Source organism: Myodes glareolus, chromosome 12 (genome assembly GCF_982192425.1).
Source record: "Myodes glareolus chromosome 12, mMyoGla1.1, whole genome shotgun sequence".
Classification (NCBI taxonomy): domain Eukaryota; kingdom Metazoa; phylum Chordata; class Mammalia; order Rodentia; family Cricetidae; genus Myodes; species Myodes glareolus.
Genome location: NC_142037.1, coordinates 51,974,678 through 51,992,775, shown reverse-complemented (window position 1 = coordinate 51,992,775; position 18,098 = coordinate 51,974,678). Strand labels below are relative to the sequence as shown.

The 18,098-nt window shown below is 35.1% G+C and overlaps 1 protein-coding gene across 6 annotated transcripts in view; it reads right to left on the bottom strand.

Annotated features, from left to right (window-relative positions):
* Tdrd3 (tudor domain containing 3) overlaps positions 1-18,098 on the bottom strand; it is a 159,472-nt gene that overhangs the window by 17,183 nt on the left and 124,191 nt on the right. For 4 of the 6 annotated variants that reach the window (XM_085698273.2, XM_085698274.2, XM_087912263.1 and 1 more), the window contains one exon: positions 15,398-15,523. In XM_085698273.2, the coding sequence (XP_085554399.2) occupies positions 15,398-15,523 (126 nt within the window). Of the gene's footprint in view, positions 1-4,063; positions 4,151-12,706; positions 13,872-15,397; positions 15,524-18,098 lie in introns of those variants that run through there. The other 2 variants (XM_085698275.2, XM_085698276.2) reach the window with 2 other exon arrangements.

Below are 18,098 nucleotides of genomic sequence, written 5' to 3'. Positions count from 1 at the left end.
ATAGGTAAATATAAAAAAGAACTATTAAAAGCATAGCAAATAGGTAAAGTGGATTGGAGCGAAAGAACAGGCAGCTCTTGGTGGTGGTGTCTAAACACAAGGCAATTTGCTAGAGGAAGGAAAACATTAAGATCAAGAATCCACAGACCAGGCATTTGGAACTGAGTAGATGTTCAGCGAGCAGTTTCTATGCAGCTCACCACAATCTTGAGTTTATTTTTATTGCTATTTTTTAGAAGAAAACATAACTGAGATTTTTGCACCGGCTGTGGTAGATTATCAAATTCATGTTTTTTTCATCTACTGCAGTGTATGAATACGCTAGAAGAGATTAGGCGAATCTCATAAATTCTAGGAAGCTTTATACAAGTATAAACCTCACATTTTAAATAGACAAAGTCATTAATAAACCTATAGCATTTGCATGCTAAATTTCTTCTTACAGAGCACAAACCACTCAAAGCTATCTACACTGAACACAATCTATTTTCACTAAACTAAAATATCAACTTTATTCATAGCAGCTATGGCATCTAAATGAATTAGCATAAGAGTTAATTCCTTAAAGTGAGATATTGTTATTAGTTCCTAAATGTAATGTTCTATTCTTTGCAATATCAGATAAAGCACAATTGCATTTTCTTTTATTAGTTTGAGCTGAACTAGTCTACTGATTTATCCTAGTGACTTCAGAGGTGACAAACCCAACACATAATGCCAAACTAGCTCTTATTTTGCATTTTATAGAAAATTATTTTTTACAATCTGCTCACATTGAAAACCAACACAGTATCAAAGAGAGAGGGAGAACCTGAGAAGTAAGTAGCATGTCCACTTTTCTTCCAGTGAAAAACGAGCACTAAGGCAGTGTTTTCACAAAACAAGTCATACCAGCTTATCAAACATACTAATTTTATTACAGAATTCTTCCAAGATAAACCTTTTTCTCTTCCTTGTTATCTGCTGAGACAGAGTCTAACTTCTTCAAGAACGTGACTACTAGAAAAAAAATCAAGTAGTCAAATTCAGATAGCAAGTATCTTCACAACCAATTGTCTATGTTTACGAGTCTAAGATATTTACCTTTAGAAGTTTAGATGACTACAAATACTTCTCCACTGTATACTTAACCAGCAAGCTCCTCAATTTACTCAAGACAGTGCTACTCTGGTACATCTTAAGTAAGAGAGGTTCATCAGCTTTATTATTTAAAAAATTCCCATACTCCATATTTAAAAAGTGTTAAAACATTAATAGCACGGTCTTTGAGACAAGCTGTTTTTCTAAGTTCTCTGGTCGTAATGTAAGATTATAACTTACATTATATCTCAACCTGTGGGCCATGATCGCTTGACAATTAAACAGCCCTTTCACATGGATTGCATATCAGATATCCTACATATCAGATATTTATATTATGATTTGTAACAGTAACAAAACTATAGCTATGAAGTAGCAATGAAATAATTCTAGGGCTGGGGGTCACCACGACATGAAGAACGGTAGGAAACGGTGAGAACTGCTACAAGTTCTCACGTTCTCTTCATGAACAGTCAATAGTAAGTAGACAAGTCAACAGTTTAGGTTATACTTCATGAGATTAAAAGTTTTCTGTTTTGTCTTACTTGTTTGTTTGTTTACTGCTATTGATTTTGAGGTGGGTTTTATATGTTACCTAGGCTGATCTCAAACTCCTAAGCTCAGCCTTCTTAGTGGAGGGAGTTGGCATGTATTACCATACCCAACTACACAGTAGTTTATAATAGTAATTTCCTATCTTATTTTCTTGCTCCTTTAACTGAAATATCTCTCCTGCAAAGGAACAATAGGTATAGTAAACAACAGAATGTAAATCAGCACCCCCCCCAACACACACACACACACACACACACACACGGACACATGGACACACAGACATGGACACGAACATTTAACATTTGCTATTGAATGTGTTAATATCTGACATCAAGATGAGCTCAAAAAGCTACTGTATGGGCTGCAAGATGGCTCAGAGGTTAGGAGTACTGGCTGCTCTTTCAGAGGGCCCTGGTTTGATTCCTAGCACTCAAATGGCGACTCACAGCCATCTGTAACTCCAATTCCAGGGAATTTGATGCTCTTGTCTCTCTTCCTCAGCCAATTCATACAGGTAGTGCACAAACACACATAGAGGCAAAAGACTTATACACATAAAATAAAATCTTAGAAAGGGATCCTGAAAGATGTTAACGTTAAATTAATAGTACTAGAAAATTCTAGAAAACTATTTCTAAAGGCATTTTCTAAAAACTGAATTGTTGCTCTGGGCAACAATCTGTTCATTAGGCTGGAGAGACTTTTAAAGGAGCCCCGGAGAGAACCTCCACTGGAAACTGGAGGAGTGGCAGCCTGCTAGCTTGAGCGTAATAAACACAGAAAGGTTGTCTCGTCCGTGTATCAAGTGTACTTCAGGAAGGTATGAAAAAAAACATAAACTGAGGGATGAACTGTCATAGAAGAATTCTTGTTCAGTTTGTTTGCTTTTGACTTTTCCAATTGAAGACATAATGGAAAATTACAGGAAGTTTGTAAGACAGAATATATATACACAGCAGTTATGTGTAACTTCATTACTTTAAAACAACTATGTTGATATATTTTCATTCAGGCCTGTAAATTGTAAACATATATCACAGATTTCATTGTGCTGTTTTTTGGCAGATAATAATTCACTATTTTTTCCTGTCAGACAAGCAGCTCTCAGTTTCTTGCTGTACGGTGCTGCAATTCCATTACTGATTCCTTGGCGACATCAGCAATGACAGAATGACTGGCTTTAAATTTGAGTACTCTGTTATCTTGGGGTGGGCGTGGTCAAAAAAGATCTTATCAATTTATACAGCCTTCGGCACTGTATCAGCGTTCCTATTTAATGGTATCCTTGACAGCCTGAGCGTCATCAGTAAATTTTTTCCATTGATTGATAAATTTAAAACTGTACTGTTTATTGTTTCAACCTGAATTTGTTTCTGAGTCTTAGTTCTAAGAGATGGCACTGCTACTTCAGCAAGAAACCATATGAAGTGTAAGTCAAATGGTTCAAGGCTTAAAAAAAAGCAAAATTTTTATTAAAATTAATCTAATAATGATATGAGTATTACTGTGCTGCATGGCAATCAGGCATTAATGGCAGGCAGTCCATGGAAAATGGCTACTGTTATTCATAGTGCCAGACTACGCATTCTTAGACTGTGGGAAGGGGTCAACCAAACAGAGCATCACGCTTTCCTTAAACCTATAGGGATCATCTGGTCTGAAGCCAGGTGTGTGATCAAGAAAACATATCACATTCCTCGGTTCCATTCACCCTCCATAACCAAAGTCCCAGAAAGGCAAGCATTATCAATTAAGTTGATGGAGCCAGCACTTTCTGAAAAAAGGAAGCTGAACCATGTAGTCTTAAATGGGCTGACCAAAGACACAGGCATCACACCTCTTTAAGTTCCTCAGGTCAGGAATCTAGGTTGCCAGTGAGACCTCTGAGGAACACAGAATATACAAGGGAAGAACACTCGCCTTCAGTTTCCCAGTTAATCTGCCTAGTAACAAAGGAGGTGGGATCAGGATTAGAAGGTCTTCCTTCCTTCTATCTAAATCCCTCTCGTCAACGCTGTCTGAACTTTCATGCATTAGATTTACTCTTTGAAGTTCTTAAGCATGCAGTTCGGAGATGATTAAAGGGAGGTGAGAGTAGGGCAAGAAGGGATAGCAGTGTCCCACAGTCCAGCGTGAAGATTAGTCCACTTAAGTTTTACACTCTGAGAAGCATGCAGAGGGCAGGAACAATGGTTCCGATACAGAGAGCGCACAGTAAGAAGCAAAGTAGTGAAGTCGTCTGGACTGCTTCAAGAAGGCACAAGTCAGAACATGAGACTTCAGAGGAATAGGGAGGAAGCCAAGCCCACGGTAATAAAAACTGTCTGTATATATGTTGGGAGGCTACAAATCACATTTATATAGATCATAGATAATCCTCACAACATACTATAGTGAAATTGAAACTCGGAGATGTCAGGTAACTTACCCAAGGTCACATAGGTAGTAAGTGGCAGAGCCGGGACTGGAACCCAGGTCTTCTGATTCCTTCTGTGCATTCCCAGCTCCCCTGGAGCTGAAGCAGGGGCAGAAAGGGAGGTGGAAGTAATTTGCCCATGACCAGCCCTGCCCTTTCCCTTCTTTCAAAGGCTGAGCAGAGCACCATCTGACTCTCTCTGCAACCCTTTCCACAACATCCTTTTAGGATAGCGCACAAAGAATCTGAAACATTTACTAATCTTGGGCTCAAGGATGGCAATAAAAGGTAATGGTCAGTTATATTTGGCTAGATTTTTTTTTCCATTTATTCCATGAATTTCCAAAATTCACAAATATCTAAAAGCATAATTAATAAATGTCACTTTAGAAATTTATTTTTTAATATTAAGATGTAAAGCAGTTTGCTCAATGTTTTGTTTAATAGGTTCTGTTACACCTTTTAAATTACATTGTAAGAATGCTCCTGAAACTGATGAGGAGCCAGGCAGCAGCCTACTAGTAGTACTTCCCACCGAGAGACCGCTTGTCATCCTGTAATCATCTTCAGTAACTGATTATGCCATATTTAACTTATAATCATTAAAATGAAAAGTATATGCATTCAGTTTTTTCATAGCCCACATTAACACTCAACATTCAACAAAAATGTATATGCATTATCATTTTGATATCACCTATATTCTTTTCTAAATTACATTTAAAATATTTTTAGTGTTGCTTTTTAGAATTAAATTTCTATTAACAAAATTTAGAATTTCCACTATCTAGTTTGGAGAATAATATATTAACTCTTCTGAAGAGGGTGCATTTTAATTTCTTTGCATTTCTAACAAAATATGAACAAATTCAAGGGGAAATTTTATTTAATTTTCTAATGTCCTTTCTGAAGCAAATATTCACACATTTCAGACGCTGATAGTCTTCACAAGAACAAGGGCAAAGGGGTCAAGGGCAAAGTAAGCATTTATACAAATGAACACTGGGGACATCAAAGTATCCGTGCCCAAATTTGTTAGTCATTTCCAGAGTCTCAACAATTACCCCTTTTTACCAGACACCAAGTGAAGCACAGTCCTCTATGTGTTGGAAAGTATTGACCCTAACAGTTATTCACTTGATATCTTCAAAATGAGAAGTATAAAAAAGAGAACAGAATAAAGGGGAAAGGCCTGGATAAGGAAGAAGAGGCAGAGAAGGGTACATAAGAGAGGGAGAGCTGCCTAAAAGATATAACAAATATAAAGCATAACTATCTTGAATTCTTGATATGTTTAAGGCCTGTTTCATATTTTCAAATTTTGAAGTCTAACATTCTTTTGGTCATCATATCAGAAAAAGTACGTTTCTGTAGCTTTTCCGTATCACTGCAAACTTTATTTAACTAAGTCTTTTTAGATAAGTACCTATTATGTTGTCCTAAGTCATTCATTAAGTGGTACCAAAAATAATTACCAATACTTAAAAAGACTATATGGTCATAACTTTTAGAGTTTGAAGCATACAGAGTTATTAAATTAAGCTAACTTCTAATGTCATGCTTTGTATAATTAGCTCTTTTAAAATCATGACTCAAAGGATTGACCCTAATTACATACACCATCTGAGAAAAGAAAGTATATTATGCATAATTTTTAACATACTAGAAAATGATTATCAAAGAAAGTCAGAGTTTTAGAAAATCAAGGTTGAGCTTCCAAGATTACTTTCTCCAAGCTATTCCATTCACATGGCATGCGTAACAAAACTATACTCTGGAACCATGCTAGCAATGCTGCCAGACTGTGCCATTTGGTTTGATGGTGGGCTTATCAGTATTTACCCGGCAGCTGGCCACTAGAGAGCAAACTATATCTCTCTCTTCACATACACACACACACAACCAATCTGTTTTTGAAAGTATTTACACAAAAAGAGCACAGACCTTGGTAAAATCTATCATATGGAGTTGTGATGTTTAGTTTGGTGTCTAGGAAGGAGTCTTTGATACAACAAAGTCATTAATTACTCAGTAATTATTGACTACCTTCCACTGTTTGAGGACCAATTCAGAGTTTTCAGACGTAAAACTCTGACACCATCGACTTTAGGAGACAACAGTTATGGTATACAATCGCTGATTATTTACACAGTTCCTTTTATTTCTACCACTGCACCCAACAGTAAATTCTGACTCCCTCCTAAGTATCTGAAAAGGGTAATTTTTAAAATAAGAACTACCCTTCCACCTCCAAAAGATCTTATAAATAAATATTGAAATTAGACTCTAGAGTATTCATTCATCTGATTTAAGGAATGGTACCGGGAAAACAAGAGAGCGACAAGGGTTTCTTTCCTAGAAGGCTTAAAGTAGGAACTTCTAATGAGTCAAAATCACAGTATATGAGGACTTGGGAGAAAACACGCTAGTCTATCATAAAAGAACCACATAAATGTTGATTCAGAACAGAAGCTCTGATCTCTTGTGATTCCCCCCCTCCATGTACAAGTGTTTTGGGCACTTTTTTATTTATCAACCAAGGCCATCTTAACAAAAGAATAGCTTCAGACTTTATCTTCAGCTAGATTACTGGAGAAAAACAAACATGAAAATACCTTACTGCGAATACAGAAAAACTGTGGACTCCTAGGTCAGGTTTTCAGAAAAGCCTTCTTAGGAATGTTACAATGGAAATCTTCCCAAGGAGCAAATTCAAGTTAATATATAAAAATTTGCAGAATTAGATAAAATAAAATGAAAAGATCATTGAGTTCTGAATAATTAAAGTTAAAATAAAATCTTCAGTTTTATGCAATAAAATCCAATTCCTAAAAACATAAGGACATAAAAAAGGGTCATACAGTTTTAGAAATATATTGTGTCCTTTATGTGCAGGAAGCAAAATCTTGGGAAGTTGGAAGAAACTGGTTTTATATATTTAGATGTATTATTAAACATCTGAAAAATCACTTTATACTTTGAAGATGAATCTTTCCCATCTTATAGGTGGGAAATCTAAAAGTAAGCTAGGGAAACAGTTGTGACTTCTGCCAACCATCTCCTTTACACTTTCTGTCCAGGTTCTCAGACATGAGAAATTAAGGAATTATATGAGCACGTAAGTCTGTGACGCTCTGTATATTAACTCTTCCTCTTGGTAGACAAGTGCTTATTAATGTGATATCAAATCAAGGAAGTTCTATAATCGAAAAATAAGCTTAATTAAATTAACCCACATTTTCCAAATTTGTTTAAGTATGAATGTTCCCAGAATACAGTTGTGAAAACTAGTCTGACCAGGCCTGAGGAAACAAAAACCAGTGACTTCTGCTTTCTCAGACGGCTCTAAGCTGCCTACCTAGAACCTCCCCACTGTGTTCACAGTCAGTAGATCACACGAGGCTGAAGGCAATTAAATATTACTCACTGTTGCAGCATTTCTCTCCCTTCTGATTGCAGTTCTCAGCCAATGACAGGCCACTAAGGGAATGATTTCAGGCTAAAATATAAGTAAACTCTTGCCAGTAGTTTCCAAGTTTAATGGAACTAAAAACTTTGCAGCACCAAAGTGTTAATTATCACAAGAAAATAGAACAACTCCACTCTTTGCTAGAGATATGATGATAGAACCTACTGTATATGATTCTTAATAAGCATCAATGGTTCACTACAGTATGAAAAAATAAGACACCAGGGATCAGTCAACGAGAGGATTAAAAAAAATTAAGATAAAAATCAAAGATGCAATCTTTAGGAAACATAATGAAAACAAAGGTGGCTAAAATATGCATAATGTTAAATAAAAAATATAAATGACTAGATACAACTTTAAAAGAAATGGACTACTGACAATTCACCACAGCATAAAGTACACATATATGTACCATATGTGCTCTACTTAATATCGTCAGGGCTCATCAACATCACTGACTAACGACAGAGAGCTGCTCGGAGGGAATTCCAACTGAAAAAGTGCGCCTACAGCAAAATTAACAAAAATATTATTTGCTATTACAGATGTAGGTGAAATGACCCCCCCAATCAGAAACAAAAGTAGAATTCTATTTCCTTTAATTCAAGAAAATCAATCATTTCTTCCCATGTAACAAAATCTTTAAAATTAATCGTCGTTTAATATTTTTAAGGCACGTTCCCAAAATAGGGTTGAAATCTTCAGGAACATAAAAATAAAAATAAACATAACAAGAATATCATTAAATTCATTTATTTACTAAATTTCCTAGGCAATAAGCTTATCAGCAAATATACTCTGCATATATTTGCAAAAGACTGGTAGAGCTGAGACCAGTGAAATCATGGTTTCAAAGAAAATACAGTATTTACACACAAAGTCTTCCTCTGTTGAGTCGGTGTCAAAAAGGAAGGGAAGAACACTGACAATTCCAATCCCTTCACCTGGGCCCTTCATCCAAGAGACCATAAAAACTGCTTTGAAGGAAAATGTTAAAATTAAAAGCAGCAAACAATAAAGTATCAGAAATTAACTCCTTAATTAACCAACAGAATATATTCATAAGCCCATACTTTAGTTTGGCACTAGTAAAGGAGAAACTTAAGTGATAATAGATTAATGTAATGAGTCCTTCTAAAATTATTTGGTTAATCACAAAAGGCAATTTGATGCTACCCTGAAACATGTTGTTAATATTTAATTTCAGGCATAAATTGCTTTATAAACTCTAATTAAAGTTAGAAACAAATCTGAGTAGCAGTATTAAAATAAGTTTGAAAGAAAGACATCATGTTGTCAATAGTTCCTTCATGTTACTTCACTGTGGGAGATAGCTCACCTTCAGAAAGAAGAAATGTAAAGTAATAATGCAATCTATATTTGCACTGCTCAATAAAAGGCATTTCAGATTAATCTGAAACTCTTTGAAAAGGTCTTTAAATATGATTTGAAGAGATCACAATGTATTATATCAAAATTTTGTTATCTTTTTATTTTAGATCTTGAAAATAGCATAATTTCAATGATGGCATAAAACACCCCTAAAGAATATTATACCTTGGTGTAGGAGGTTTTTTTTTCTGTCTATGTGTTGCTTTCATTGGTTGAATAAAGAAATTTCTGTGGCCTTCTGATAGAGCAGCACTTAGGTAGGTAGAGTAGACAAAATAACTGAATGCTGGGAAAAAGGGCAGAGAGAGAAAGCTGCCATGGAACTGCCAGGTCAGACATGCTGAATCTTTACCGGTAAGCCACGACCTCGTGGTAAACACAGATTATTAGAAATGGGTTAAATCAAGATGTGAGAATTAGCCAATAAGAAGCTAGAGATAATGGATCAGGCAGTGTTTAAATAAATACCATTTCTATGTGATTATTTCAGGTGTAAGCTAGCCGGCCGGCACAAACAAGGGGCCCGGCTCGTTCTTGTAACAATACCTGGGTCAAAGCTAAATCTCAAGGTCTTTTTAATATTCCATTTAGTTTTGAGTTTCAAGGATTATGAACAGTTTTACGGTGCTGTATTTGTGAGTCTGGAGTATACTTCTGAGTGAATCACACCCTTCCCTCACGTGAGCAGCTGCCACATCTCCAGTAAAGGGCTCAAGAACAGCCCACAACCTCCTGCAGGAAACCCAAGATGTTGAGTAACAGCTAAAGAAGAAAAAAATCAATCCTATCAATGTAATAGAAAGGAGTTTAAAAACAGTATATAGCTCAACTGTGGAATAATGTACTTAAAGCATGCACAGATAAGAGTTCAATCCCAGCATCATAAAAATTTCAAAAAACATTAAAAAGAAACAACACAGATGAAGCTCAGGGTCCATAATTTAAAAGGATGTTTTATGTTCAAAGTAGATACAGAGTTTGCTTCTGACTTTATACCAAAAAAGAAAATGTTTCCCAAAATAAAGTGAGGGAAAAAAAGAAAAAAATGTAACTTTAGTCAGTGGCCAAAACAAATTCTGTTCTTAGCAATAATGTAGGAACTAACTTATTTAAGAATTTATCAGCAAAAGTGGCAAGTCTAAGATCAAACAGGCATTTGAACTAAATACTAACTGGCAAAGTCTCACTGTTACATAATTCTCTTTTCAAGTTAATTTCTATAACAATTGTCCTCATTTTAATGTCTACTATGATCTTTGAAACCTGTTCACATTACATATAGCCTAATTAAATAGCTAACGTGACCTTGTTCCTACACATGTAAGGACTCTTTGTTAACTCATTGTTCTATCTGTCCTAACTCAGTAGGGTTTTCGTTGGTCCTCAATGCTTTCTTTAAAAAAAGTACTTTTAATGGAATAATAATTTATGACTTTTTATGAATGTTATTTGAATGTGAAAGGGTAGCTTTTAAATGTGCTTTCCAGGATGCTAGAAAAACAAATTTGTGCAAAGTTATTTCAAAACTAAAACTTCTGAGTCTAATTATGTAGCTAAGGTAGTAGTACAGACTACAAAGTACAGGTGCTCTTGAATTTGTGACCTTTCTTTCTCAGGCTCCTGAGTGCTGTCATTTCTGCATATGCCACCTGGCCAGGCTAAATTTTATTGTTTAAATCAGAAACAAAGCCAGCCATGGTACAAGAGGCCTACGCTTCTACCTACTAAAGATTATTTAAGCCTAGAAGTTCAAGATCAGCCTGAACAGCATACCAATACCTTACATTAAAAAAAAACCAAAACTAAACCAAATCAAATAAGATACCATAATGAAATAAATAGAAAAACGTATTTTTTATTTTCCACTAGTACTTTGTGTGTGTGTGTCTGTGTGTGTGCAAACATGTGTACACATACCTGTGCATACATACAGGAAGAGTGAACATAAACGCTACTGTCTGCTATAATTTTACAATTTAATTTTAGCGGTGGTTTTACTGAACTTCACTGGCTATCGTGACTGTACAGTGAACCTAGGATTCTCCTGTCTTCAATTCAGTGTTGGGATAAAAGATGTAAAATTCCATTCCTGGCTTCTTACATGGGTGTTGGGGAACCAAGTTAAAAGTTCAGGTCCTCATGCCTGGACGGCAAACATTTTACCCACAGGCTCAGCCCCCTCAGCTGCAGTAAAAGAATTTAATACATTAAGTTCATTGTTATATTTTTTTCAACAACAGTTGTCTTCAAACTAAAGTGGAATAAAGAATCATCTCCACTGGACCTTGCTTTAAGAGTTCAAGAGGTAAGAACAAGACTTACACTGAAGATACATTCACATAAAAGATAAGTTACTTGTGTATGGGGGGGTCTTATGGGTTTATATGTGCTACTTATAGAAATACTCCCTGAAACCTGGAAAGTATTCAAGGAATATTTGTTGAGTAATAAATGACTCCACCAAAAAAAAAAAAAAACCTACTTAATATAGGATGATTACTTTAAAAAATAATAACAATCTATTTGTAATTTTTCAGACTTTTTAGAATTACTGCCAAGACCATGTGCAAGCTAAGGCTGTAGAACTAACCTTTCTCCACACAATGCGATTCTCTAGTTGGAATAACAGCTAAACAGCAATCACTTCCTGATAGAAGAAGCACATACTTAAACACCAGCATGCTCCAAAACATCTCTTGGGACATAAAAGTCTCACAGGACCTAAGTCTTAAAGGCCCTGAAAACTCAGAAACAGCAACGCTCTGAGTGTAAAGGAGTTTTTAGGAACAACTCCAGAAAGACAAAAGGAGAATCTGTGAACACAGTCAACTATAGCACAGGGATTCCATGATGCCTGGGGGCATCCTTATACTTGTTTCCTCATGCTAGTTCTGGAGTTCAAAGGAACCAATTAGGAAGGTGCCTGCAGGGAGTACCATTAGCAGATTTCCTTGCTAATGTTTTCTCATACAATAGAGAGGATTAAGAAATATTATGGGGTTTTTTTCCATGTATATTTCCATAATGCATCAACTACTTTGCTAAAACAAGGATAGCTCTATAATGTTTCAATAACACATACATGTGCACACTGGCGTACAATATACAAACACAAAATAAAAAAATTACTATTTATTTTATTTTAGGGTGTTTTTTGTTTTGTTTAGGGAACATTATAGAGTCCCAAAGAAAAGAAAGATCAGAAGAAAAAATTAGAGCGTTTATATAGTTCAAAGTGAACTGCAAATGTCACATTACACATGATAATTAGAAAGTTCATTACAAGTTAGGTATTAAGACTTACTTTATCTTAATTTATTTTAATATTATTTCTAAATACTTGTTTGCTTTTTTAATGAGGGAGAGAAAGAAAAGGTGTGGATTTGGGTGGGAAGAGAAGTCGGAAAGATGTAGAAGGAGCTGAGGGAGGAAAAATCGCGATCAGAATATACTGTATTAAAAATTAATTTTTAAAAAAATAGAAAAGAAAAAACAAAACAACAATAAATCCAACAGAAGTAAAAAGAGCCAGGTGAACTCCAGTTGTAATAAAAACAAAAGTTCAAGGTTAACACATCAAGATGTTAAATAAATCATTTTCAAAGAATAATGTATTTAGTGAAAATCAGAACATATATTTTGAGTATCTAAAGTATCATCTCTGAATGTGTCCTAGAAATGAAAAGGTGGGTGTATTCAGATTGGAAAAAAAAAAACAGATAGACATTCATCCTACTAACATATGTAAGAGAGATAATCCATAGATCTCTTGAGAAAAACACTAACACAGATTTAAAGCATTAACTTTTATTTTAATTTTCCATACAACCGACTATTATACTTAGTCTTATGTCTCTTAATATTTCATGCTTTGTACTTAGGATTTATCCTTACATCTTTGAAAAGCAGTACAAGCAACTATTTTTTATAAAGGCTTTTTTGGTTTATACTCAAGCTGTTTTTGGTTGTTATGCACTTTACTTAAAAAATATCTTTGCTAAATGATCATTGGTATTTTTGGAAAACTTAAGAGATTTCCAACATTTTTTGCCAGTAACAAAAATGAACCTTAAGCAAATAAACATATTATTTCACATGAAAATATACACACGCATATGTAGCGCAAGAAATTAAAAACTGAAAGTTTGATAATCCACAGTGTAGATGAATAACTGTGCTAAGGCCCCTTAAATTTTCTGCACTTTGCAGACTTTAATTCTGTAGTGAGTCAGTCAAGTGGGATTGCCTTCTTATTGGTGCAGTGGACGTTTTGCTTATAATTTTGTGGAGCTTTGATTAACTTAACCTTGATACAGTCCCAACGTACAGAAAGGTGCTCATGGATTGCAACACAAACACTCTCAGAAGCTCAGAGAACTAACTCTACCTTGACTCTACATCACATGCACTGACATCTGCATAGACTGTTTACTGTCGTGGCTGTTTATGTACGTATCTATGCACACATCGATATTGTTTAAATGGAGATAAAAAAAGAACTGTTAAGCTGGTGGCGCCTGTATTTCAAAGAGATGTTTCTCTCAAATAACTACTCTTGTAGACAGAAAAATGGATGATCTTTACCCTGACAATGAGGCCCATGATCCAGTTACATTAATTTAGGCAAAAATCTTCACATAGGAGGAAAGAATGGCAAAATCTCCAGAAGATGCAGTGATTTTTATCCTGCTTCTGCAAAAATAGGTTAGGCATCTTATTCAAGCTTAAAATAAGTAAAAATAAATCATAAATGAGTATTCAACAGTGTACTGTGGTTCAGAACATAATCACTGAACCATCATCCAGTTATGCTTATACAAATAAAAATCAAGGTAAGTGCCATGAGGACTATTAAGGCAGAACAGTCAAAGTATTGCCTGTAGCACTTCAGAACCAAACATCTCTAAATAGGGGAGTTTCAGAGAGGAGCAACAAATGTCATCAGGTGTGACTGCCCTAGAAGAGAAACAAACAGAAGAAAACTAAATGCTTCTTTTAGAAGAAAAGAGTAAAATTAATCCCTAGGAGTTCTAAAAATAGAAAAATGAAATTAATTAAAAATTCTGCTTTGAAGGTGGCATAAGAGTGCACACCTCTAACCCCAGCACTTGAAAGGTAGAGGCAGAAGGGTTTAATCATCCTTGGCTACATGACTGAGTATAGCCTGAGCTATGGGAGACCCTAGCTTGTATCATGTAAGCCTCAGATAAAGTAAGTATAATTTACACATTAAAAAGATGGCTTCCACTTGGACAGTGAATGCTATATCTAAAAACAACTGGGAGTATGGAAAAGTAGCAAGTCATGATTCAAATTCTAGAAACGTAGATTCAGTAAACAATCACTTTACCATTAAGATTGGATTAAAAACTATTAAAAGGGGGGATTTAAAATAGCCATCACATGAGATCAAGAAGAGTAAAAACATATGAATCCAAGTTTTACCAAGAAAGGAAAAATATAAATTAGAAAATGATGGTACCTTGGTCTTTCAGAGAAAATCTTTAGAAAATGATAAAGGAAGTGCCCTCTTAATTAAACCTAAAAACTACCAGTAATATCATACTGTAAAGTAAAATGAATTGCCTTAGAAAATAATAGTTTTTCTTAAACAAAAAGGCAACAAATATTCATGCCTTTAAGTCTGAAAACTGCAATTGGGTTCTGTGTTCTTGTTTTATTTATACTAGAGGATGAGGACACAAATAAAGACAAGACAGAAAATCTTTAAAACACCAAATCTAAAAGCAGCTCATGAAAAAAGACAGAGATGAGGCTCCAGAGATGAGGGCTGCTGGCAGCATGATCTGATTTTCTACTTATTTTGACACTTTAGGGAAAATGCAACAAATTAATGAAAATGAACACTGGAGGACACATCTCTATGGTGTCTGTACTTACATGTGGACGGTAATCAGCCCGCATAAAGTCAGCGAGTCCCATAAAACATGGGCTCTATCTGGCCGGAGAAACTCTAACTTAGGTGATCTCAGTTATTTTAACACTTTGTCAAATAACTGGCAACAAAATGCACATATACATGTGTAAAGGCATGCATGTGGTAAACAATGTACAAAACCATACATAATTTAAAGTGCTTTTCCTAATTGTATATGTACCTCAAACAATAAACAAAATGATGTTTCCCAATGAGATTGAAATTTGACAAATTTTGGATATAACTTAGCTGAATTTAAAGTAATCTGCAAAAGAAAATATTCATAAAACCCAATTTTACACATAAAAATATTTGACAAACCCAAACAAGGGTAGCTATTTCCAAAGCATGATATAACAGCACATTATACATGTAAGTAATTGTAGTGCATTCTTTCTCAGTTCAGGTAAAGCAAACTCTTGGAATAGTCACTTTCAAAGGAACTCAGCATTTCTCACTTCCAATTTTTGTATGACTACGCCTAATCTTTTAGAGCTATTTATTTTCTTCAGAGTAGCCTTTGTACAGAATTTGGATCACGTACCCATGCCTCTGTTTGAATGGGCTTGATATTGCTTAGCAGCACCTCTTCATAGTTCCCGTAATCAGTGAACTTAACAACCGCAGTCATGCCAGAAGAATGGAGGGCTTCAACTTCTGCTCGGTAAAACTGAGGAGGCAAAAAGAAGTTTCATATAGGACGTCAGTGTTGTCTGCAGAGGCAATGTCTACTCTGCCAGTATATCTTAATATATCTTAATATCTCAATAAAATGAGAAAAGGTAAAAAAAAATATATTCTCCACATCCTTCTAAAGGTTGGGTAACTCCAAGTATGAACCAGGAACGAGTTGATTCTTAATTGATATATTTTATTAATAACTACTACATCTCATATAAGTATTAGGTTAATCCCTGAGGTTTCCTTTTCATGTCTGGGTGCTACTTAACTTAGAGCAACATGCTGGGACGGCCTTATCTCAGGGCTTTGGCAAGCATTCCTCTCTTCCTTCCTCTATTGTTCTTAGACTCACTATTGTGTTCTGAGTTGTTTTGAGTGTATGTTTCAATTGTAAGCTTCTCAATTTATGTCAGTTCACAGTAAGTTCAACAATCATACTGTAGCCCAGGAAAACAAGTAATAAGGCAATGCCTTCTTAAAAACTTACAGCTTAATCTTTAGCTTTTGTGATTCCGTGCAGTAACCAAAAGAACGCAGTATTCCATTTCTCTGGTTTTTATCTTCAACTCTCTAAAATAGAGCCTTGACACAGAGGAGACTTCTAAAAAGCCTTACTTAAGAATCCCAGGGCCAAATAAAGCTATATATTTAATTTCTTTTTTTTTTTAAAGAAAAAGTACCCACAGATTTATAAAGGTGATCCATGTTAAAAAAAAAAAAACAACAAAGATCTATAACATGGAAAGTAGTGAACTACAGATGTAATGACATGCAACTTAAAAAAGTTGAGAATTCAGGATGAGCCTCCTGAGAGGATGGAATTCATTTAAAGATGAAGAATGTTTAGCCAAGAAAAGGATATTCTACGGGCAGTTATGGGGCCATGAAGATGAACACAGGCAAATAATAGAAGTTTTAAACTAATCATGGTATGACATGACTGCTCAACAAATAAAAAATTAGGATCAGTAAGTCTTAAAGTTTAGATAAGGAAGGGTCTATGAACAGTTTGTATAGGTAAGAGAGTTCATGTATAGGCAAGAGATTTTAAGTAGCACATTCATGTGATCTAAGACCAGTATCAATGACCAACTTGAGAGATCTAAGATTACAAGCAAAAAAAACAATATGGAGGTTATTGCTGTAATATTCAAGTTCAGAGGGAGAAAATAGTTTGTTTTATAGTGTAAAGAGAGACAGAAAGCTGTCTCAAATTCTAAGTTCTATGGAAATAAAACAAGGTATTATGTGGAACTGTGAAAACATTAACATTAGACTATACAAGTTGACCATCTCTAAAACATAATTATAATAAAATTAAGGCACAGTTTCCTAATGGTAGTTATAGTCCACTTCTTTTCTTAAATTTCTATCTTTGTTTCTAATATAAAAATCTGGAAGTTGTGTCTTCTTGACCAAACATTTAAAATCTGCCTCTTAAGCTGGACGGCTTTAGGAGAGAACAGTGCCATCTCTGCACAGGACGGGCAGTGCTGATTTCTGTTACTGAAAAGTATTGAAAGATGTTTTGAATATCAAGATAGTTTGGACCATTATTATAAATGTATACAATACGGATAACACATGAGTTTAGCACGTTGGGTTTTTCTATCTTCTTAATTAGTACAGTCTCTATACAGATAAAGTGTCTACTAAGTATAAGCTAGCACAATGACAAATGACTACAATGTTTCATTGAAAAGAAATGTTGTATTTATTTTCCTACCAGCACACTGATTTTTAGAGGCAATTATAATTAAGATTAAAATTTATTAAAAAGTATCAAGTTCTGGATGGCATTTGGATATCAGTATGCACAGTCAAAATTAACTAACTTCATATTCCCAACCTGGTGTCTATCAACTGCTGAGTTATTGTTTGTTTAATACTCAAAACTTGCTGAAGGAACTCGTCTGCCAATTTCAATTATGAGCAAACAGGTAGATCTGTTCTCTATTGCTCCATTTATCTGTGGCTGATCATTCATATCCAAAGCTTCTATGTCTTTGGCAATAGACAAGAGTACCAAGGAAATATCCTTGCTCCTGAAAAAGATGGTTTTAGACTTGCCAAGAGTTAGCTGATGAGTGTTGCTGTCATACTTGAGGCTGATAACTATGTTCAGCAAAGTGGCAGACTATAAAACAGGTAAACAAAACTCAGTAGCTTTCCTATATGCAAATGACAAACACACAGAGAAGGAAATCTAGAAACCAATACCATTCATCATGGCCCCAGAATATGAAATGAAATATCCTGAGCCTGGAAGATGACTCAGGGACTAAGAGCACTTGTTGTTCTTGATGAAGAACTGGGCTTGTTCCCAGGACACATACAGTAGCTCACAAGCATTTATAACTCCAATTTAGGGGATCTGACCCCTTCTTTTGACCTCCATGGGCACCAGCCATGAACATATTCACAACCATTTATAACTCTAGTTCCAGGGGAATATGACACCCCTTTTCTGACTGACCTCCATGTGCACCAGGCATGCACATGGTGCACATACATATATGCAGACTCATACCCATAAAATGACTAAGATTTTCTCAAATAGAAGA